This window comes from Misgurnus anguillicaudatus, chromosome 19, assembly GCF_027580225.2.
Source record: "Misgurnus anguillicaudatus chromosome 19, ASM2758022v2, whole genome shotgun sequence".
Lineage (NCBI taxonomy): Eukaryota > Metazoa > Chordata > Actinopteri > Cypriniformes > Cobitidae > Misgurnus > Misgurnus anguillicaudatus.
The window spans coordinates 19,482,444-19,505,603 of NC_073355.2; the positions used below are offsets into that span (position 1 = coordinate 19,482,444).

The 23,160-nt window shown below is 38.4% G+C and overlaps 1 protein-coding gene across 3 annotated transcripts in view; it reads left to right on the forward strand.

Annotated features, from left to right (window-relative positions):
* The window catches only part of sdk1a (sidekick cell adhesion molecule 1a), a 408,423-nt gene that overhangs the window by 274,122 nt on the left and 111,141 nt on the right, over positions 1 to 23,160 (forward strand). For all 3 annotated transcript variants that reach the window (XM_073857057.1, XM_073857058.1, XM_073857059.1), the window contains 6 exons: positions 1,570 to 1,653; positions 3,837 to 4,031; positions 13,536 to 13,652; positions 16,801 to 16,968; positions 19,832 to 19,934; positions 20,193 to 20,366. In XM_073857057.1, coding sequence (XP_073713158.1) covers positions 1,570 to 1,653; positions 3,837 to 4,031; positions 13,536 to 13,652; positions 16,801 to 16,968; positions 19,832 to 19,934; positions 20,193 to 20,366 — 841 coding nt within the window. The remainder of the gene's footprint in view (positions 1 to 1,569; positions 1,654 to 3,836; positions 4,032 to 13,535; positions 13,653 to 16,800; positions 16,969 to 19,831; positions 19,935 to 20,192; positions 20,367 to 23,160) is intronic.

Here is a 23,160-nt window from a genome sequence, read left to right on the forward strand (position 1 = left end):
GACGAATCCGTATCAGGAGCAACACTGAGTTGACTTAAATTGATGAATGTGGGCTGTCAGTGTGGCGTTCCACATAAGTCAAGAGATTAGCGACTGTTTGGATTCAAGATTGCAATTCATCTGCTTGGTTGTGTAAAACATGTACTTCAGCTTTTCAAATGTATGTAGATTTCTATAAGGAAACATGCGCCAGCCTTTGTTATGATTTTACAAATGTTTAATGTCTTCCAGAAATGTTTCTTCTTTAAATATATAGACTTGCAATATCAACAAAAAATAGTTTCATCCTATCTTCATTTGTTCACCTGCTGGATAATAGCGGAAATATGGATTGCCGTGAAAACTCGTCATTGGCAGGAAAGCGTTTTCTTTTAATTGACGAGATAACTTGTCAATGGCAGGGAAAGAGTTAACAGCACCATTCACTTCCATTGTCCTTCATTCTTAGAGCAGCCTAAAACAGCCTTATGATGTTTTAGAAAGGAGAAAGTAATACATAATAAGAAAGTAATACAGTATGGGGGGATTAAACTATTTAATTTTCCTTTATAAGGCACATATTATGCAAAATCCACATTTTGGACATAAATGTGTGTCGGCGGTGTGTGAACAAACAACCCTACAGTGAAATAATAATCACCCTCTACTTTTTTAATCCCCGTTAGACCAAAGCAGTCTCATTAGACATGCTGTTTTGATTCTCTTGTTAATATGACATCACAAAAACAAAGCTCCTCCCACAGCCACTGACTGACTGGTTAATTTTACCCAAAGCTTTTGTAAATTTTATTTAATTTAAATATTTTTACTGAAAACAAGACAAAAATACTAAGTAAGAAAGTCATTTTTTTGCCGTGTATTTTTAACTAAAAGTGCTCAGTGTCTGTTGATAAGGGAGTGAGGAGCTGTACCTCATTTGCATTTAAAGGTACAGACACAAAGACAGCGCTTTTTTTTAAATGGGCATAATATTTGCAATTTAAAACCAAATATCATTCTTATGAATCTTCTTACAGTATAATGCGGGCAATAATAAATTGCAGATATTTGTTGCTATGGGGTCATAACAGATGTTTCCTGACTATGAAATCTATAATGAAAGTCTTCAATATAATGAGTACAGCCTCAGTGACCATCTGTGTCTCTGCAGGATGTCCAGATATTCGAGTAGAGGATGATGTGCATTAACTGAGTGAAGTGAACGAAATGTGCCCACCAGGGCTCTCAATCTTAATGCGACCCTTCCACATGTCTGACTCCCATCACACATGTCAAAGACACACGAGTACATTAACTACACAACTCCAGCGTTTTACTTTTGACAGTGTTTATGAATTCATTACTCTTGCTCCAGTAAACTTAAACTTTCGCTGCAGAAAAGGGAATAGATTTGTCTCACACCCATATGCGTTCAATGAAAATCTCATTTAAAAAAATATATATTTCCTTATTTCCATCGATGGCGTGACGTGATTATTTTTTAAACCCTTTATGTATTTTAATACCTTGAAAAAAATCATCTTTGAGCAACGTTGGCGTGTTCTGAAATAAACTTGTTTGTTTTTGCAGAGGTGCCCTATTTTACTGCCGAGCCCAAGAGGAAGCTGCTGGGAGAAGTGGAGAAAACCGTGGATATCCAGTGTCAAGCTCGAGGTGAGCGTTCCTGTGTTGCTGTAGCCCAACTGGGAAAGTTCTTGGGATCATCTCTCGTTTTGCATTTAGAGTTATTAAAGTTTTATAAGTATTCCCATTTCAAAAGTACAATGTAGTTTAGACCCACTCTTTGAGGGCTTACTGTGGGTTCACACCAGACGCAAGTTCAACGATTTGTGCTAGTAGATTACATATAAAGTCAAAGCAAAGACGCGATCAGACCATAGGCTGCTAAAAAAGATGGTCGTAGTGTCTGTGACATCACCCATAGGTTTCTGAAGAACGTTTTTGAAGCTTAAAGTAGGCAGTGCTTCCCGTCGCCATATTGGCTGCACGTCACTGCGCATCACTTGCGGATATCCGAAAATGGGTAACGTGGGTGAAGCTGAGGTGACTGGTTGCTGAAACCACGCCCGCCTAGCTCGACTCTAGTGAAGGCAGTGTCTGTTCAACCGTCACTGAAGTGGCCACGCCCCTTAATTATGCAGAACTTTAAAGCTTAATATAATTTCAATGGATGAGTTATAAAACATTCACCCCCCTCACAGTTGTCATTAAGGGCAAAATTAGCTATACAGACCAAAAGCACGTTTTGTACCAGGCTGTAAACATATTATTTTCTACTGTAAAGTTGGGCATTTTAACATGGAGGTCTATGGGAATTGACTCCCTTTTGGAGCCTGTCCCTAGCGGCCAGTCGATGAATTGCAGTTTAAACCACTTCTGTATTGGCTTCATCAGAGAGATCGGAAGGTTGCCCCTCGGTTCAGACACGTCCTCGCGTGGGGCGATGCAAATGACAGGATATGGGCGGCGCGTTTGCCGCAAACCGTGCTATTCGCCTCAAACGCATCTTCGCCCAAGTTGAAAATATTCAACTTGAGCGAGAAATTCGCATAACATGAAGTTAAATCCTGCGAGTAATCTAGAGCGAGTAACGCGATGCCCCGCGTTTGGTGTTTACGTAGCATTCGAGCTTTAGTAGTTTTGCAAGCTAAAGGTATTTACAGCATCTCCATTCACATTTAGAAATGAACTCCCTCTGGTTTATTAACTAATTCAAAACTGTGATTTGCTCTGAGTGGTGAATCTGATGACTGTTTGGAGGTGATTCCTAAAATTTCTACATTTCAGAGAATGTCACTGTCACTTTATCCAGGACAAATGGCGGCCTTTTAGAAGAGCGAAGAAGGGTTTACGATTAGCCGTGAGATATGATGTGCTGATGGGAAAGGGCTTAAGCCATTATCATTATATAGTGAAGAAATGGGCGATGAAATGGTGTTGGTTTTCTGCCCGTTTTCTAATAGCGTCGAAATGGAGAGTCAGCCCGACGGTTATAACCGTACTTATGATATTTGTCCGTCGTGGTTCAAGCTCGGCCCGGCTGCAATTTCATCGAAGGTAAAAATGATCCCTCAGCATCAGATGGGCCGCAAGAAATGAAAACAACCAAGTCACAGCGCTGCATCCTCGAGAGCTGAAAAAGGAATCAATCCATTACCTCTCTTATGTGCTGCTTCTGGGACCATTCACACTTTTTTATGCGTCTGGTAGAAGGGAATCGGTTTTGTTTTGAGAAGTCTCGTCTCTCCGGAGCAGATTCGAAATGATTGAAGCTCAAAAGGATCAATACAGAGACACGATCAGAGCCTCTACATCTTTTGATATGTCATTGAAGATTTTTGCACAGCAAAGTCTGGAGCCTGTAAACATGGGCGAGGAACGTTAAATGAATCTGAATCATACAATCTGGTGGTCTTCTCAAGAGCCACAGCTAGTGATGATTGTCTCTGTTAGTTTCTTCAGCTGTTACTTAAATCTTTTTCCCCAGAGCGCACACTTTACCAAGCCGACGAATATTCTTAGAAGCGTGCTGGCGGACTCTGTTTAGAGGCTTAAGGCCTTAGATCATCTCATTTTCACTTGAAACTTCATCTTTTTTATATCCCATAAAGGCACCAGCCAGCATTTTCAAAATGCGGCCTCGTACCAAGAATGGAGATAAATATGGTGTAATTTTACATAAGCAAAAAAGATTCACTGAAACTTGAAATTGTATACACTATAATATAAAACAGACAGTAGGGGAAAACCAATGCTATTTTTTGTACATGCTGTATGGTTATACATTTCTTAGATCTGACCTGTTGAACCCGTTATGTTGTGTTTACATTGTATAGGGGTGCCCGTTCCCAAGCTGGAGTGGTATAAGGATGCAGTTCCCCTTAGTAAACTCAACAACCCGCGCTACAAGGTCATCTCCAGCATGGGTCTTCAGGTCAAGAGGCTGCAGCCCAGTGACGTTGGCATCTTCCAGTGTTTTGCCAGAAACTCAGCTGGGGAAGCTCAGGTCCACACTTATCTGGATGTCACGAGTAAGTCAGAACTCTACCATGCATTCCTTATTTCATATTTTCCAAAGGAATAGTTTAAAGGTAATCACATACTCTTCCTCATGTTGCTTCAAACCCGCCGTGGTGTCTGACAGTCTTTACTGGAATAGAAAGTCATATTAGTTCAGTTTGACACTTTTGTTCAATTCCTAGAAATACAGTAGCTCTCTACTTGCTACAGGTAGTGATATCCAAATTGTTAAAAAGATCTGAAAGTATTATTCTTTCTTGAATACAAGACTTCTCTCAAGAACTTTTATCAACAAGGCAAGGTCTGATGGATGGTAAGATAATCAGTAAATAATGACTTCTCAGTCTGTAACTCACATAACACTTACACAGCTCGTAAGGTTGAATAGAAAAAGCGCTGCATTGCAGTGCATTCTTCAACAGTTTGTACTTTTGTAACAAGGGTTGAAACATGCAAAAGTGAGTAAATTAATTGTAATTTTGGTGAAATGCTACTCAAAACAAACTATTTAAAAGGTTTAAGACACAATATGTCATTTTTGCAGCTAGAGATCGACATACAGAACACTCTCTAAACTCTCAGGTAAAAGTGTACAAAAGTTGTCATTGGGACGGTACCTTTAAAATGTACCATTTATGTACCTCTCATGGTGATTTTCCATTGGATAGTACCCCACGGTTTAGTTTGGGTCAGGTCAGCTCACATTATTTTGGCATGGTTAGTTTTTCTGTCGAGTTTAGTAACACTTTCGGAGTGGGAGGGATTATAGGCGTGTCGTTATATTTGCGCTGCCTACTGCTGTGACATCATACAAGTGAGAGCGTCATTGTACATTCCTATACATTCATACGGAAGCTGAGAGAGGCCATGCACTATTATTATTTTTGCTTGCTTGTTTTCTCGTGATCACGACTTAGTTTCTCATTATCTCGAGATAACAAAAGTTGTTTTCTCGTGATCTCGACATAACAAAAGTTGTATTCTTGAGATGTGATTAAAGCTTACGTGTACTCGATAGAACTTGTTGTTTTGTTTGTAAACAGCAAAATAATAATTTGCTAAATTAGCATTGATGAACAAATGAGATTTTACTTGGATCAGATATTCGCTCAAGCTGAAATAGATTTGTCAATCTTTACAATTTTACAGTGGTGAATTTAGGGGCCGTTTTAATTTACTTAATAATATACACGTTTCTACTTTTAACAGCATTTAAATGGAATAACTTAAAGTCAACAAACAATCACAACACTAACGTGTTTATGTGGTTGTCAGCTATAATGCACACTTTTTAAATTTGTGATATTTATTTAAATAACCTGTTAAATACTATTGAAGATAGCAATGTGTACAGTATTACTTTAGAGATGGTCCCTTAATTCACAAACATGAACCGTCCAACTTTATTTATTTATTAAGTCTACCGGCTACACATTAGTTAGACGTGTGGTAACGGCGAAGATCCCAACTCATATGCATTAAAAGTCCACTTCAAAATACACTAAATATTATGGACAGGAAATTACATTATGACATTTGGATTATCATGTCAGGATAATGAGAAAACGACTTTAGTTTTCTCGAGATCATGAGAAAATTGAGTCGCGATCACGAGAAAACAAGCCAGCAAAAATAATAATAGTGCATGTGCTCGCTTGGCTTCCGTACATTCACTTATTTAACACAAATTTAAAATTGGCCACCACAAACAGATGTTTGCACATCGTGTTCTGTACAAACACCCGTGGCGTCAGTCGACGCGCTCCACTAAGCCTCATTTAAGTTTCATTTAAGCATAAATGCAGACGTGCGCATCGCAAATGTGCTGCCACAAACTGCAAGTCTGGAAAAAATTGGTATGGTGAACCTGATTCTCAACCTGTGGATGTTTTTCATCGTTTAAAGGGAGTTTGGGAACTTATAGCAGAGCACAGATGACAACATGTTTGCTCGAGACAGCACAAGCTAGCACGAAGGTAAAGCTAATCTTTTACATTATAGCGATGACGCTGGTAGTGACGATTCTCTCAACCAATCAGTGATCTACAGTGTTTTCGCGTCATGTTTTAGTATCAGCTCAGGTCGCTTGGAACGCCAACATAGGTGGTACTAAAAAACTTATCAGGGACAACAAACTGCACCCAGTGGAAAAGCTCCCTTACTTACTTTTAAAAGTAAGCTGACCCGACCCAAACTAAACCAAACCGTGGGGTGCTATGCAATAGAAAAGCGCCATAAGGTACCAGTGTGTACTGTCACCCCAGTGACAACTTTTGTACCTTCTTGTACCTTTTTCTTAAAGAGTAAGGAGCATGGAAGTTGTAGTCTTTAGCTCCACTGCCATTTGGAAATCAGTCTGACAAGACAGGACTCAAAATGTATGCTTATGGATGATGTAATAAAATAATGTTTTATAAATGTTTTCATAACAAAAGCAAACAAAACGACTTGATTTAAAAAACAATAAAGGTGTGCTAGACACTATAATACTTTTGACATCTCTTGAGAAGTCGAACACATTAATGACTTCTACCGCTGTAGTGAGGATTATGCAGGCATGACACAACTGACAGGCAAGCCTTTGAACAGGGACTTTGCATTGGTTAAAATTGCAAATTTTCTGTTTCAAACATTGTTGAATACATTTGGAATGATGTGAGTACACAAGCGAACAAAATGTTTAGGACTGTGCTTGTGATTTTTGGATATTTTAATGCTTAAAGGGCACCTATTATGCAAAATCCACTTTTACAAGGTGTTTGGACATAAATGTGTGTCGGCAGTGTGTGAACGCAACAACCCTACAAGAAAAAAAATCACTGTCTCCTTTTTAATCCGAATTAAACCAAAGTAGTCTCAATGATTCTCTTGTTAATGTGATGTCACTTATAAAGCCCCACCCACAGTCACTGACTAACTGGGTTCATTTTACCCAAAAGCTTTTTTAAATGTGTTTGTTAGCATGTTGTTGGGCTAATGTGGCTAAAGATACTATTGTCCCAGACTGTATTCACTAAAACCAGACTTTTTTTAACTAAACGTGTTCTGTTTGTAAGGGAGTTAGGGGTTGTAGCTCATTTGCATTTAAGGATAAGTCAATTTTCTTAAAAAAAAATCCAGATAATTTACTCACCACCATGTCATCCAAAATGTTGATGTCTTTCTTTGTTCAGTCAAGAAGAATTTTTTTTTTTAGGAAAACATTCCAAGATTTTTCTCATTTTAATAGACTTTAATGGACCCCAACACTTAACAGTTTTAATGCAGTTTAAAATTGCAGTTTTAAAGGACTCTAAATGATCCCAAACGAGGCATAAAGGTCTTATCTAGCAAAACGATTGTCATTTTTGTGACCTTACGTAATTGCGTAATGCCGTGGAAAGGTCACGTGTTACATATATGAAACGCACATTTGTGGACCATTTTAAACTATAAACTGACACAAAGACATTAATTAGTATCATTCCACATACAACAATGTCGGAACGGTCCTCTTTCTCCACACTTGTAAACACTGGGGCGTAGTTTCGCATACGTTCTCCGTGACCTCTTGACGTGATGACGTATTGCGTGAGGTCGCGCTGGCACATCACAAGACCGGAGATAGAAGAGAAGTTGTGGTTTAAAAGTGCATCTTTTTTATTTTTCTTGGATCGTTTCACTAGATAAGCCCCATATGCCTGGTTTAGGATCATTTAGAGTCCTTTGAAACTCCGTTGAAAAAAAACTGTTAAGTGTTGGGGTCCATTAAAGTCCATTAAAATGAGAAAAATCCTGGAATGTTTTCCTCAAAAAACATAATTTCTTCTCGACTGAACAAAGAAAGACATCAACATTTTGTATGACGTGGATTTTTTTAAGAAAATTGAATAATCCATTAAACGTGTTTTTGCTCCCTGCCAAATAGAGACATTTTGTACATGCTAAAATAAATGATCTATGGGGTATTTTGAGCTGAAACTTTAAAGAAGCATTCTAGGCACACCTGAGACTTATATTACATCTTGTAGAAATGGGCATAACATGTGCCCTTTAAATCTTACATATTGTGTCTATAAGTATTAATTATTGATACAAACAAGGGCATCAGGTGTGACCAACCAGAGGATGTATCTTATCTCAGCCGTTTTGCAGCATTTCCCCGGTCTGACAGATGTGTCTGTGGTCATGTGTTTCTGACTCTCTTCTATGAGAGATGTAAACGCTCCCTGTGGAGAGTTGCTTGTCTGGAGTTGATTACATCGTGGTGTATGTCGGGCCGCGGGCCCTGATCTGTGCTGGATGAGAACATTAAGATCCCCTCAGAGGAGCACTTTCATCACACTGATAATTACCACAGACCCGACTGCACATATTTATGACAGGTAGATTGCCGTAATGATTGTTACTTCGAGCTGAGTTGACCTTTGTATCATCTGATTCTCCATGATTGCACAAAATGTTTTCGGAAGCGCTTCAGAGTGCAAAGGTCATTTACATATAGAATACTTAAAGGTACAGTAGCAAAAACATACTGTTTAAAAATAATATATGTAATGTTTCGACTTAATTCTATTTAATTTGATATGCACATACTGTAAGTATAAACTGTATCAAAGCCATTTGTAAGCTGACATGGTGTCGGTTTTGTGCAGTATTTCATAATGCCAATAGGGGCTAAAAAGTAAACTTGAATTAAATATTTCATATAAAATCTAATTAGTGGCACATTTTTCTTATTGTTGTTTTAAACTTAATTTTGATGTGTATTTAGATATTTGTAATGGAAAACAAGACAAAGGGCCATCTCTTTCACCTGGCGCAATGTTAAGTCAGGCACTACGCCAGTGTTTTTTTTCCAGTTTCAGCCCAATGCAGTTATAATTTTTATGTCCAGCACCAAATTGTTTAAATGACAAATGCACTTGTGCCAATCTGTTCACCCATGGGCGCTGGTCTGAAAACGAGGTGTGGTGAGGTTCATTGTTGGTTCGTTGCTATTTAAAAGCTGAAAATGCTTTTTTTTCTTATATTTTTATTTTGAATCACAAAACAACATACGATACAGTATACTATTAGTTTTTAAGATGTCAGTCCATCCGGTAACACTTTATTTTACGGTGTCTTTGTTACACATGTTACATGTAATTATTATAGTAATAACAGTTAATTATGCATAATTACATGCAACTAACCCTAAACCAAACCCTAATCCTAACCCCAACCCTATAGTAAGTACATGTTGTTAATGATGATTACTTGGTACTTAAATGTATAATTACAATGTAACAGTGATGCCTTAAAATAAAGTGTGACCGTCCATCCTATTCCAACAGCCTTAACAATAATTACATTTTAATTACATCAGGCACATTATGTAAAAAAAATACACCTAGTACAGGGGTGGGAAGAGATTAGAAATGAATAGATAAATAAGTAAATACATAAGAAAAAAAGGAAAAGTAGAGAAAAATGCATTTTTTTATTCAAAGACGCGCACACGTGCAGCAGCACACAAACATGCCAATTATTAGAACTGAAAGGATTACAATGTAAAAGACTTTTATTGAGTGCATAAAGATAAAAATACCTACATGTCATAATGGAGAGTCAGTATAAGAATGACCTATTTGCAGTAATGATGAATGAAATTGGTTTCCTCTCTGAAGAAGCATTCAGTCTTTGCTCTTGCAATTCCGTAATGCATATAAATAGCAAATCTGTCGTGGTGCCAGCGCAACTGGCCTTTAAAGGATTAGTCCATTAAAAAAAAAATCCAGATAATTTACTCACCACCATGTCATCCAAAATATTGATGTCTTTCTTTGTTTAGTCGAGAAGAAATTATGTTTTTGAGGAAAACATTCCAGGATTTTTCTCATTTTAATGGACTTTAATGGACCCCAACACTTAACAGTTTTAATGCAGTTTAAAATTGCAGCTTCAAAGGACTCTAAATGATCCCAAAGAGGCATAAGGGTCTTATCTAGCGAAACGATTGTCATTTTTGGCAAGAAAAATAAAAATATGCACTTTTAAACCACAACTTCTCGTCTTCCTCTGGTGTGACGTGCCAGCGCGACCTCGCGTAATTCCGTAATGACGTTGAAAGGTTACATATATAAAACGCACATTTGTGAACCATTTTAAACTTTAAACTGACACAAGACATTAATTATTATCATTTGACATACAACAACATCGGAACGGTCCTCTTTCTCCACACTTGTAAACACTGGGGCGTAGTTTCGCATACGTCATCCGTGACCTCTTGACGTGATGACGTATTACAATCGTTTGAAATCGTTTAGGTTCCTTTGAAACTGCAATTTTAAACTGCATTAAAACTGTTAAGTTTTGGGGTCCATTAAAGTCCATTAAAATGAGAAAAATCTTGGAATGTTTTCCTCAAAAAACATAATTTCTTCTCGACTGAACAAAGAAAAACATCAACATATTTTGGATGACATGGTGGTGAGTAAATTTCTGGATTTTTTTAAAGAAAATTGACTAATCCTTTAAAGGGAATGGAAGATGAGACTCTCATTGGTTTATTGCACGTTACGCCCAAAACACACCCATGACTCATTGAGAGAATAGGTGCAACCCTTTTGGACAATGCACGTTGAACAACTTTTTGAGTATTATTACCGTATTTTCCGGATTATAAATCGCACTTTTTTCATAGTTTGGCGGGTCATGAAACTTAAGTTCAGGTAGACTTATACGTCAAAATTATTTCATATGAACCAAGAGAAACCATTACCGTCTACAGCCGCGAGAGTCCGCGCTATGCTGCTCCTGTATTTATGTAATTCAATGGATTCAGTGATGTGGAATGACTTCGGGACCTTTTTGAACTTGATTTGGCTTGTCGTGTTAATTTAGCCTGTTCAGCCTCTCAGGTATGTTCTGTCTGCTATTGTGTAAATGTAAATAATGGGTTATGTTACTTTAACATGTACGGACACCTATTCAGCCTGCTATTCTGTGCTATTGTTTAGTTGAATAACTTGCCTTTCCAGATTAAATGTCTGTTTGATTTTGTGAAATCAATTTCTAAATAAACCGATGTATAGTCCAGTGTGACTTATATATGTTTTTTCCTCTTCAAAATGCATTTTTGACTGATGCGACTTATGGAGTGACTTATATTCTGGAAAATACGGGTGTATGTTAAATAATATGATTTAAATGCAGTCCACATACAGAAATATTGTGTTTTTTATGTTTAAATAGCTCTACGATTCTCAGAATTGGCCCCAAGCCTGTTTGAGTATGAGACCCCTGCTTTAAATCATAAAAAATATTAATAAATCCGTTTTTCAGTGCATCCCAACACAGAAACACAGCCGCAACCATTGATATAAGTTTAGAGCAGAAATATCTGTCCGCCGGCCAAAGAAACGCTTTTGAAAATCATTACTTTTCCAAAGCTAGTGGGGTAGAAATTTAACACTTCAGCTAATTCTAAGGGTCAGAAAGAGTGAAGAAAAGTTAAGTAAAACTAAATTATGACTGTTTGTTGCAACCTTGACTTATATTAACTTTAGAAAAAGTCGTGCTATTTTAAAGACCTTTTCGCCCCAAGAAAACTTTAAAGTGCAACTCCTTTGTACGTGCACTCAACCTGTACGATTGATATCCAGCTAAAGATCAAGCAGGGAATGCAGCGCGCTGTGTCTCGCTTATTGACTTCACATATCTAGACTCTCTCATTGACCGGCAGTTCAATCAATGATGCGTTAGTTTGTCTGCAGGCTTTATTATTCCTGTACTGTATAGATCTGTTTCATGCTAAAGTGATCAAGGACAAGTACAGTAAATGAATGTTAGTGTGGCGTGTAATCGCTCACCATGTCTTTATCTCCCCAGAGAGGATGTGAACAGGGTCAATGCAGAAACAGCATGAGTGTTGATTTTCAATGCCAGTCTACCTCTGATTTTTAAGTGTATATGATTGTGTCAGGATGTAATTTTCAAGTGCTCTGGCAAAGAACTGAGATAGCTTTAGAATATATGAATTTTAGAGAGATAATAGCTCTATGTACGAAAAGTGAGCCGACTTGATGCCCACATAGACAGATGAAATTGACCATCATAAGTGACTGATTTTGCACGCTGTACTCTGTGCGTCATATAAACTGTGCCAAGCATACAACATGCTTTATTCCAGTAGAGATTATGATATTGCCAAAATCATGTGAAAGCAGTATGCAATTATTGCTCAAAATAATCATTTAATTATATAATGCATTATGGGACCCAGAGGATTACATGCAGCCTCATAATTTGGTCAGACAGTATATTTGGGATCCTGCCTGTGAAAACCAAGCTAAATTGATTTTTTGGGGGCGATTTAATGTTTTCCATAAAATCAGCTTTAATGTAAAGAACATTATGTGAAAATATAACCTCGATATCTTTAATATTGACTGAGTATGCTCTGAATGATTGTAATCAAACTAGATGATAAGACTTTAACTTGGATTTCACAGACACGGTCACATTTAACTTTTTACCTTTTGAAACAACACACTGATGTTTTCCTCCTCCGGCAGCTATGAAACACAGAAATTGAGTTTCTAAGCCATGGCATCAGTATTTTTCTCATAAAAAAGGTTTGCACAGAAATTAGACAGCAAGCTGTAATGGGTTTTGTTTTCCTGCCTCGACTGTTCCAAATTAATATGGCACATTTTCAACGATGCATCCAAATGGCGCTTTTTTCCTCTCAATCGGGATTACGTTCTACTTTCCAAATGAAAATACCTATTCATTTACACATCTCTGTCCATTAAAAATGACCTAGTAACTTCACAATGCCTTCATTATGGCCACCCAATCACAATAGCATAATTAAATTAATGCCAGTTACCATTTCAGGCTTGAAACGCACATTTGCAGGCATCTACTGGTTCGTAATAAAAAGCATCAGCATTTTAGGGGAAGTATGGACAGTGCAGTGCTATAATTCTATTTTTTAGCTTAAAATAATTTGTGTGTGTTCCTTTGGGGATTTGTGGATGGACTGTGTTAAGCTTAAATGGGAGATTCGAAAATTCGAGACTTTTTCCATGTTTAAGTGCTATAATTGGGTCCTCAGTGCTTGTATCAACCTAGAAAATGTAAAAAAGAACAACCCACTAACTTAGTTTTGGTAAACCATTCTCTGCAAGCATTTGAAAAAATACGTCATTGAAATTTGGCTCCCTTTGTGATGTCAGAAGGGGATAATACCGCCCCTTGATCTGCACTATCCAACCACAGCACTGCCATTTGGTGCGGAGATCAGCTCATGTGCATTTGGAGGGACACATCCAGGGACGGCGCATTTTTGCTCACACCTACTGTACAAAGTGGCAATTTTAACTTGTTAAAATAAATTATCTATATGGTATTTTAAGCTAAAACTTCACATATGTACTCTGAGGACACTAAAGATGTATTTGACATCTTAAAAAGGTCTTGTGAAATGTCCAGACAGGATGTGCCGTTTTCCCATCTGATTAAAAATGCGACGGTGTGTTCTCCAGGCATTGCTCCAGAATTTACCGCAGCACCGGTTGACATCACTGTCACAGATGGAGCAGTGGCCACATTCACTTGTCAGATGTCTGGGGCTCCTAAACCTGCCATCACCTGGAAAAGAGGTAAGTGTAATGTGATGTTTCAATTATAGCATTGCTACTTGAATTTGGGCCACTGAGTCAAGCCCATAAATCAGATTAAGTGTGCAGGTTGTGGATGTCAAAAATCCCCGTTCTCCTCCACTAAGCCGATACTAAAAAAGTAAAGTAGTACCATAAACACTATTTTTACCACCACTGTATAAGTACAGTCTCAGTACAGTATTTGAGTGCTCAAGTATTCAAGTATGACTGACAACACAGCTGTCTTGCATGCATATCGGTTTTTTTTTCGTAAAAAGTGTGTGCTTAGGGAAATATGGTGTACATCTGAAATGTAAAGGCAATACTATGTCCAGCTCAAATATGGAAATCTTTCCTGTCAAGCAAATGTGTGAAGTGTGTAATGTAAACACAGCTGGTTAAAATATGAAACAGAATAGACATCTGTGGTGTTACATTGTGAATTTGTTGAACATTAATTCATGCATTAGCTATTAGCATAAACTGTATTTTGGGCGGTTTCCCAGACTTAATTTTAGATTAATCCAGGACTAGGCCTTAAACCCGGTACACACCACAAGATAATGGGGCTGAATTTGGGCCGATTTTCCCCCCTTAAGACAATCGTCTTCCTTAAGACGATCGTCTTTGTGGTTGAACGGATTATCTTGTCAGATTTTCCTGTGGTGCACGGTCAATCGCAAATCATAAATATTTAGCATGTTAGCAAAAAGCAGTCCATTTCATGCCATTTCTTTATGCCCGTTGTTCGCCATGTCTGTTTACTGTGAAGTCACGTTTGGCCGCTAGAGACATCACAAGAAAATTTCCTGTGTTCTCAGTGGAGACTCGTGTTGTTTGTGAAGTTAATCTGATTGTGTGTTGTGTGCTGTCATTACAAAATTTCGGCACTCCACACACTAAAGCAGTGCTTCTCAATTATTTTCTGACATGCCCCCCCTAAGAAGAAGTAAACATTTTGCGCCCCCCCCAACTCTCCGCCGCGACTGTAAATAGTATAATTTGTCTATAAAATGACACACCTGCAAAACATTGTATCCTTATTAACATTAAAGAAAACACAAAAAAAGAAATATCGATCAACTAACAGCAAATGATAACTTTATTAACATTGTTTTTTAGTCTGTAACAGAAAAGACTTAAAATGCATCAATTTGCCTGAAAAAAAATCAATCCTTATTTAAAGTATAATATTTTTTGACCATTTGATACTGAAAAATTAAATTAAATATAATCAATAAATAATAATAAAAACTCAAGCGGCTTATCAGCGTGATTGGGGTGTAATGTCTTTAAGTGACAGTGCAAAAAAATCACTTCCTGAAAAAGTATTTTTCCCCAGGGTCTCACGCGCCCCCCCCTGGTGTCGCTTCGAGCCCCCCCTGGGGGTCCCGCCCCACTATTTGAGAAGCACTGCACTATAGGAACAACGTGTTAAATCGTCAATTTTTTTCATCATGTTTGTGGTCTCTCATATTTAGAAAATCTGATAAGATTTTAAAAATCTTTTGGTGTAGCCCTAGCTTTTGTTATATTAGAACATTTAGGTTGTTTTTACAAACAAACCTTACAAAAAATAATACTGGTCTTGAGACAAAACAATGCCATTGATATGGTAAGAAATGTCAGTGCAAGATGTTTTTAAATAAAGGCAGCTCAAACATGCATTTTAGTCTGGGACTAGGATAAGCACTGTCCGGAATACCACCCCTAAATGAACACTTGGTAATTTTTAAGATTTACTAATACATTAAAATCATTGGCTAATGCATTTTCTATTGTTAACAAATACAACCTCATTGTGAAGTGTAACCAAATGTGTATCTCTCAGTGCAAATGCCACTTGATATACATACCGCTAACTTTATGTTAACAATATTAAAGGATTAGTCCATTTTCTTAAAAGAAAAATCCAGATAATTTACTCACCACCATGTCATCCAAAATGTTGATGTCTTTCTTTGTTCAGTCCAGAAGAAATTATGTTTTTTGAGGAAAACATTGCAGGATTTTTCTCATTTTAATGGACTTTAATAGAGCCCAACATTAAATACTTAACTCAACACTTAACAGTTTTTTTTCAACAGAGTTTCAAAGGACTATAAACAATCCCAAACGAGGCATAAGGGTCTTATCTAGCTAAACGATTGTCATTTTTGACAATAAAAATAACAAATATACACTTTTAAAGCACAACTTCTCGTCATGTAGAGCCGGTCGTGATGTGCCAGCTGACCCCACGCAATACGTCATGACGTCAAGAGGTCACAGAGGACGAACGCGAAACTCCGCCCCAGTGTTTACAAGTGTGTTGAAAGAGGACCGTTCCTACGTTGTTGTATGTCAACTGATACTAATTAATGTCTTTGTGTCAGTTTATTGTTTAAAATGGTCTGCAGATGTGCGTTTTATATATTAAACACGTGACCTCCCTACGTCACTACGCATTTACGTTAGGTCGCGCTGGACCGGACCTAGACGAGAAGTTGTGCTTTAAAAGTGTATATTTTTTATTTTTCTTGTCAAAAATGACAATCGTTTAGCTAGATAAGACCCTTGTGCCTCGTTTGGGATTGTTTGTGGTCCTTTGAAACTCTGTTGAAAAAAAACTGTTAAGTGTTGAGTTAAGTATTCAATGTTGGTGTCTATTAAAGTCCATTAAAATGAGAAAAATCCTGCAATGTTTTCCTCGGGAAACATGGTTTCTTCTTGACTGAACGGGGAGGGACGTCAACATTTTGGATGGCGTGGTGGGGAGTAGATTATCTGGATTTTTCTTTTAAGAAAATGGACTTATCCTTTAACAAGAACAATTCACTTATATAATAATAATTCACTTTATTATTGACAATTTTTTGGCGTACATTGTTAAAACATTGTTAAACACTAGACTGCTAAACTTTTTTAGATATCATTAATCTCTGAACTAACTTGTATGTCTTTTGGCATGCCGTTGTTTTGTTATATAAATATAATAGCAGCCCCCCTAACAAACCAGAGGAGGATTTTCCTCTGGGAAAACTTTAAGCTTGTAATAAAATCATCCGTGCTTCAGCTTTATGCATAGTGATGTTCTATTAATCTCTTATATGAAGGAAAGTAAGCTGTTGAGCTGACTGGTTCGTTTGTTTGTGTGTCTGCACATCAGATTCCCAGATTCTAGCCAGCGGTTCGGTGCAGATTCAACGTTTCACCCTGCTGGAGTCTGGAGGTCTACAGATTCAGCCTGTGATTCTGCAGGACACGGGGACGTACACCTGTTACGCTGCTAACTCGGATGGTGCTATCAACGCTAGCGCCTCTCTCACCGTGTGGAGTAAGAGAAACACTTTTAAATACCATACAAATGTTGCTAGTGCTCGACCAGGCCTTTCTGACAAACTTGAGAGCCGGGCATGATCTGCTCACTAGCAAAGGCTTAAAGGTTCTCTAAGCGAATCTGTGTGTTGATTTTTGAAATGTGTTTTCAAACAAACTGAGCGTAGTTAACTCCTCCCCCTCCCTTCCGTGCTTTCATGAACGCACCCAAACCCAACCCACAAATCCTTCTTGGCGTTTATTGGTTAGAACACTTTGTTATGGTTTCTGGTGTAGGTTTGTCCAGTTTGTTATTATTGCAGTTTGTGGAGGCTGGGCTGTCTACAGAGATTGCGTTTTTTTACAGTTTGATCAGCGGACAGGAAGCAAGCAGATAGTGAGGAGATGTTTGCTGTATGTAACAAAAAATGTTTTATGGTCCAAAACGTGTGAATTCGCTTAGAGAACCTTTAACACATTAGCTACATTTACATGCAACTAAATAATCTGTTTGAAATCGGCTGGATGGTTTGATCAGACTGAAAAGCCTTTAATTGGTCCAATTGATGTCAATCTGACTAAATTTTGAACAGATTAAAACAGGTGGTGTAGATCTAATTAATAGAGTAGAAATAAATTTAAACCAGTGGCGGATTGTGACTTCTTTTTCGAGGGTGCACGATGCGAAGCTCGTCACAACATGTATTTAGCCTGTCATGTGTGTGGCTCGTCATGTGAAAATATGTGTTTGTTGCGTCATGTTAACCATGGCATGTGCATTATGTGTCATGTCAAAATACGCACATGCTGCACCCGCATGGAAAGGGTTTATGATAAAAGAGACGCTTGCATTTGCCAGATACTTGCTTAGGGGATGTTTACACTTGGTATTAAAGGAGCATTTCACCCGTTGAAACATTAATCTTTATTGAAAGGGTCTTATATTTGTAGGTGAAATTTAACATATATTTCGAATTTGGTGCCTATTTGACCAAGAAAAGGGGTGTTTGTAGTCTCACCCCCTCAACAAAGATATTTGACTTCCTGCTTTCAATGTTGCAAAATGATGATTTTTACATCATTGAAAGAAGGAAGTGCAACACTGAAATCTGTATTTCTCCTGTCTCAGCGGAAACTGAGGAAATAATGCATTACCATTCAAAAACATGACTGGGGTTCTAACTATACAAAGGTAAATGCAAATGCGTGAAGTGTCCCTTTAAGATGTGTTTTCGTCGATCGTATCACAAGTGGATGGCTAAACTTACCCAATTTATGAAAAAACTGAAGCCAAAACGTTATTTACTAATTTAAAACTCTGTGTATGTTTTGATAATCGTTCTGAATCTGATCTCTAACAAAATTCCTTCAGAAAAATGCAATTATTTCAGCTTTTTGCTTAAAAAATATTTTTAAATAAAAACACATATTTAAAAGTTTATAAGCCGAGAAAAAATATAGATAGGATGAAACGTTTATTTGTTTGTTTATTGTTTGTTTGAAAGCCGAAGGTCAGTTCTTTCATTTGATATATTTGTATGTTTATATATTTTTAGAAGAAAATTTTCCTGGAAGGATTGATTTTTGTTAAAATCATAAAAAATTCTGGCGGCCAACTTTTCAAAAAAGGCTTGCCGGGGAATGAGTTAAGAGAGTGTCTTGCGAGTATTTTGTGAACGTGAGCGTCTCTTTTATCATAAACCCTTTCGCCGCATGTGCAGCAGGCACTTATTTTCACAAAACAAATTGATACACATGATTCACATTTTATCACAAAGAGCCACACGTGACACTTGCGTCCTTCGGAAAAGAAGTCACCGGCCGTCGCTGATATAAACCGATGTGAACTGTTTTCTCAATCGGTTTTAGAAAATACCGTGTGCACATGCAATAGAAAGGGATTGGCAGTGAATTTTTTGGTTTATATTGTTCATGAAAAACAATTTTCATCTAAAACATCACATTAGCTGGGTTTCCACCACCCTGATTTTATGCACATTTTGAAGTATCGCATAAAAAACGAGTGATGAAAACGCCATTTTTTGAAAAAAAATCCTTTAATTCACAAACAAGTTAACAAGTTTTTTTTAATAGAAATTCTGACATAGCGGACATTAAAGCCATGTCTGTATCAGCAGAAGTTGCCTTTATCATATATGGGGCTTGACGTCTTCGTAATGGCCTTGCTGTTAGTGCCTGCATCAAAAATTCTGCATTTCTTCTTCTGTGCACAGCATTCAGTTTGCAGTCCTGTCTCCATTTTCTAAGCGTGCAGTGTTTTATTTACTGTTGGTTACTAGGTTACCAATCCCACTTGAAATACTTAATGGAAGCACACCTAATTCACATTTGCGAATTTTGTTTTGCTTCATGTTTGGATAGAAACCCAACTGAACAGAAATTCATTCTTTCCAGTGATAGTTTTAGTGATCTAGTTTTGTTTCTGTTGTTTTTGTGATGTTGTGAAGACATTATTCTGCCTTCAGCCTCTAAAAGGCTTTTAAGTTCTAGATCAGAAGTTTATGAGCTGGTTTTACTAGCACAGACGTTTCTTTGGTGAAAATGATCCAGGTTGAGAACTAGTGCTGGGAGAAAGCATGATTCTTACATCACCCTCCCTTCTTTTAAAGAAATAAAGTCTCACAACAGAGAAGGATTAAACCGTGGCATGTAAAGCAGCGACATTGTGAGACAATGTTTACGGTGCCCAGACTTGTTATTACACGCTGATCAGTGCATTTAAAGTCCAGGCGTTGTCCCTGTGGGAGGGAAACAAACCCGGCTGATGTGTTCACCGAAGACTGTGATGCAAGGAAGCAGAGTCATTTGGTTCTTCGAAATTTTAAACTCAACCACAACGTTGTTATTGTGTTTTCCTCAAGGTCGCACTGCCATATCCAGCCCTCCCACTGACAGACGTGTCATCAAGGGGACCACGGCCATTTTGGAATGCGGCGCGACCCACGACCCGCGCGTTGCTGTGAGGTGGGTGATGGCGATCGAATGCCCGCTAGTGGCCCAGCTTCATTCTCCACACCCGGTTTGATTGTAATGTTAATTCAAAGTGTCAGCCTACGGGCCTTGAAGTTGATTCAAAGTGCAATCCGTAATGCCGTACAGTTAATTCAGCGCTAATATGCTGGAAATCAAGGTAATGAGCCGGCGCTTTTCCCGTGCAGCACCCCCTCCTTCAGCCAGACTGTGACAGGCTTCTCCATCTCTCCCATCTCTTTCATTTGGCAGGTACGTGTGGAAAAAAGATGAGGAGCTGGTGAGCCAGACCAGAGGGGGGCGTATCAACCTGCAGGAGGGAACCTTGCACATCAGTCAAACCTGGTCCGGGGACATCGGGGACTATACCTGTGATGTCATATCTCAGGCCGGCAACGATTCAAAGTCAGCCCGTCTGGAGGTCATGTGAGTGTTTAACCGTAGCTTCCCTTAGGCTGTGGGTTGATGGATGCGTGTCACCTTCTGGTTGTACGTAGTGAGTCATTATTCTCCTAGCTAGCTTATAAGTGTAAGGATGTAAAATATACTGTCTGCACACGCTTGAGGATGTGAAAATGTTCCCTAAAGCTCCCTTAGGCTCTCTAGAGAACATGCAAGTGTACATGAAAATGCAGTTTTTATTCCTGTATGGATGTAGGGATATAGCACCTATAGTGAAAAGGGTCTGATACATTTTTAGCATATACTTACTAGTCGTGTTTGCTCTCAAAAATACTTTAAATCGGTTTACTGAATCTAGCTAGTCTTCCACCCAGAATAGGGTGCTTTGGTTTGGTGGTTTTGTGCATTTGTCATCTGGTCAAGTTGGGAGATTAGCAAACCAGCTTATGCAGGTTTAGGAATAGGGTAGAATAAGGTTAGAGATTTAAACAAACCTTCAACCCATTAAGTTTGGCATGTAACGCAAGCATTTGGCATTTTCTTTATAGAATGTAAACATCAGGGGCCGGTTGCACCAGCCGGATATAAAAAAGTTAGGTGTAAGCAGTACGGCGGGCTTATCTACATCCGACGTTGTGAAATTTTTTTAGCCTATTTCACCATCTGAAACTACAACCAGGCGCAGCTATGCTCAGTGTAGACGATGCACGTCCTCGCGCGTTTAATAAGTTCTTTACTGTGTATTTGTAAATATTTAGATATTTTATGATGTATAAGATTTTATGGGTGCAGTCTCTCACTCTTCCATGCATGAAAGTACACTGCTCGCGTATCCTGCGCATTAGGGGGCGTACACCCCAAAGCTTTTTAACGCGGCTGAAAACGCCTGTTTTCAAAAATTGGATGGCGAATGCCAACTGTGTTTTCAGCTGAGCGCCAGCTTTCTTAGGGGTTGTGCACACTAAAACTTTTAAACGCAGCTGAAAACGCCTGGACAACGCTGAATGCCAGCTGTTTTTCAGCTGAGTGCCAGCTTTCTTCAGCTAAGCGCTTTGGTAGCTGTGATACTTGAGCTGTGAGACGGTTGGTTGCTGTGATACTTGTCCCGCCCCTCCTCCACTGTGATTGGACGGCCGCGTGAGAACTGACATTGACGAGCGGAGCTTTTCATCAAAGTTGAACATTTTTCAACTCTCGGCGTTCAGCGCTGAGCGCGGAAAAAACGCCGGGCACCGGTTTTCAGCGCGGAAGGAAACCGCTAGCTGTTGGCTTATTTGAAAAATGCAGAGCTTCCATTGTAAACAATTGAAAACATGCGTTAAACATTTGTTTATCAGTCATTGTACGATGCACCGGTTCTTTGTTGTGATATTTGTCCCGCTCTTCCTCCACTGTGATTGGACGGCCGTGTGAGAACTGACATTGACGAGTGGAGCTTTTCACCCAAAGTTAAATCTCGTTCTACTCTCGGCGCTAAACGCAGAAAAACGTGGAGCTCCGGCTTTCAGCACGAAAAAATGCTAGCTGCTGGCTGTTTTGAAATACGGCGCACTTCCATTGGAAACAATTGAAAACATACGGCGTAAAAGCTTTGGTGTGCACGCCCGCTTAGACACGCCAAAGTCTCGTCAAATTTGATTATTTCTATTTTTTGCCATAAAAACAAGTCGAGAATTAATATTCACGTCTACCCTTAATTAGACGTAAAATTTTGTCTCAGGCATTCACTGCAACATTTGTAAATTCTACGTCGGACGTAAAGCACATTTTACGTCTCGACTAGTCTTACGACCGGATTTACACCCAGGCCTCTGGTTTATTGTGCTGGAAAATAGTTTAATAATTCAGCAGAGTTACAAAAAGTTTCATTTACAAGATCACTGTACTTTTATTAAACTGTATGGCTTTCTTTTTTACTTTCTTTGGCTTTTTGTTTCTTCGCCCCACTGTGGCATCTGCATACGCTATCAGAGCCGAATGCCGTACTCTCAGCAGGAGCATTTCAACTGACCTTTCCTTCACTAACCTTCTTTCACTCTAACCTTTCCATTTGGAGTCCAATGGCTTATCCAGAGATTCATATTTATTAAAGGTCTTGTAATTGTAATGATAAAAAGCATTTCGAGAATTTTGTCTTTTAGTTTTTTGTCTTTAAAGCCTAGCTTTCAAATGCTAGTTTCATATTTATGTACTAGAGTGCTTTTCAAACTATATCCAGAAAGGAATTGCACTGACCATCTCCTAAAAGCTTTTGACCTTTTGTCCAGTCTCTGAGTGCATAGATATCTTCAGCCCGGCTATTTGAAACTTCATTTCAAATCATTTTGGCGCCTGGTGAGTCCTTAAACCCAAAATAACACCTGAATCGTGGTGCCATAAACATTTTAACACCTAAAGCCTTTGCTTTCTACTCCCTACCACAACATGATAAGGGAATAAAATCCCTTCTAAAATGAACTGCTGGAAGACAGCAGTAACCAGCGGGTGTGTGGATTTTGTGCAGATTTCACGAAGCTAATGTTGTGTGGAACTAAGACTCATTATCTGTGTGGGGCTTTTTGGCTTCTCATTAAAGTGAAAAGATGCTGCGGTATCAGATGCTTTCTTCCCCAGTGGTTGAAGTCACCAAGCCGTTGTCTCTTCTTCACCGTAGCCCAATGCATCTTCAGGGATCACTTCGGAAATGAATCCTGATTATCTGACAACGGCATCAATCAACAGATTTTTTAATTTAGCTTCAAGTGTTGTCTAAAATTAATATCTAATATAAAATCTTATCATTGTTATGATGTTTATGATATTTTAGTTAAAATACAAT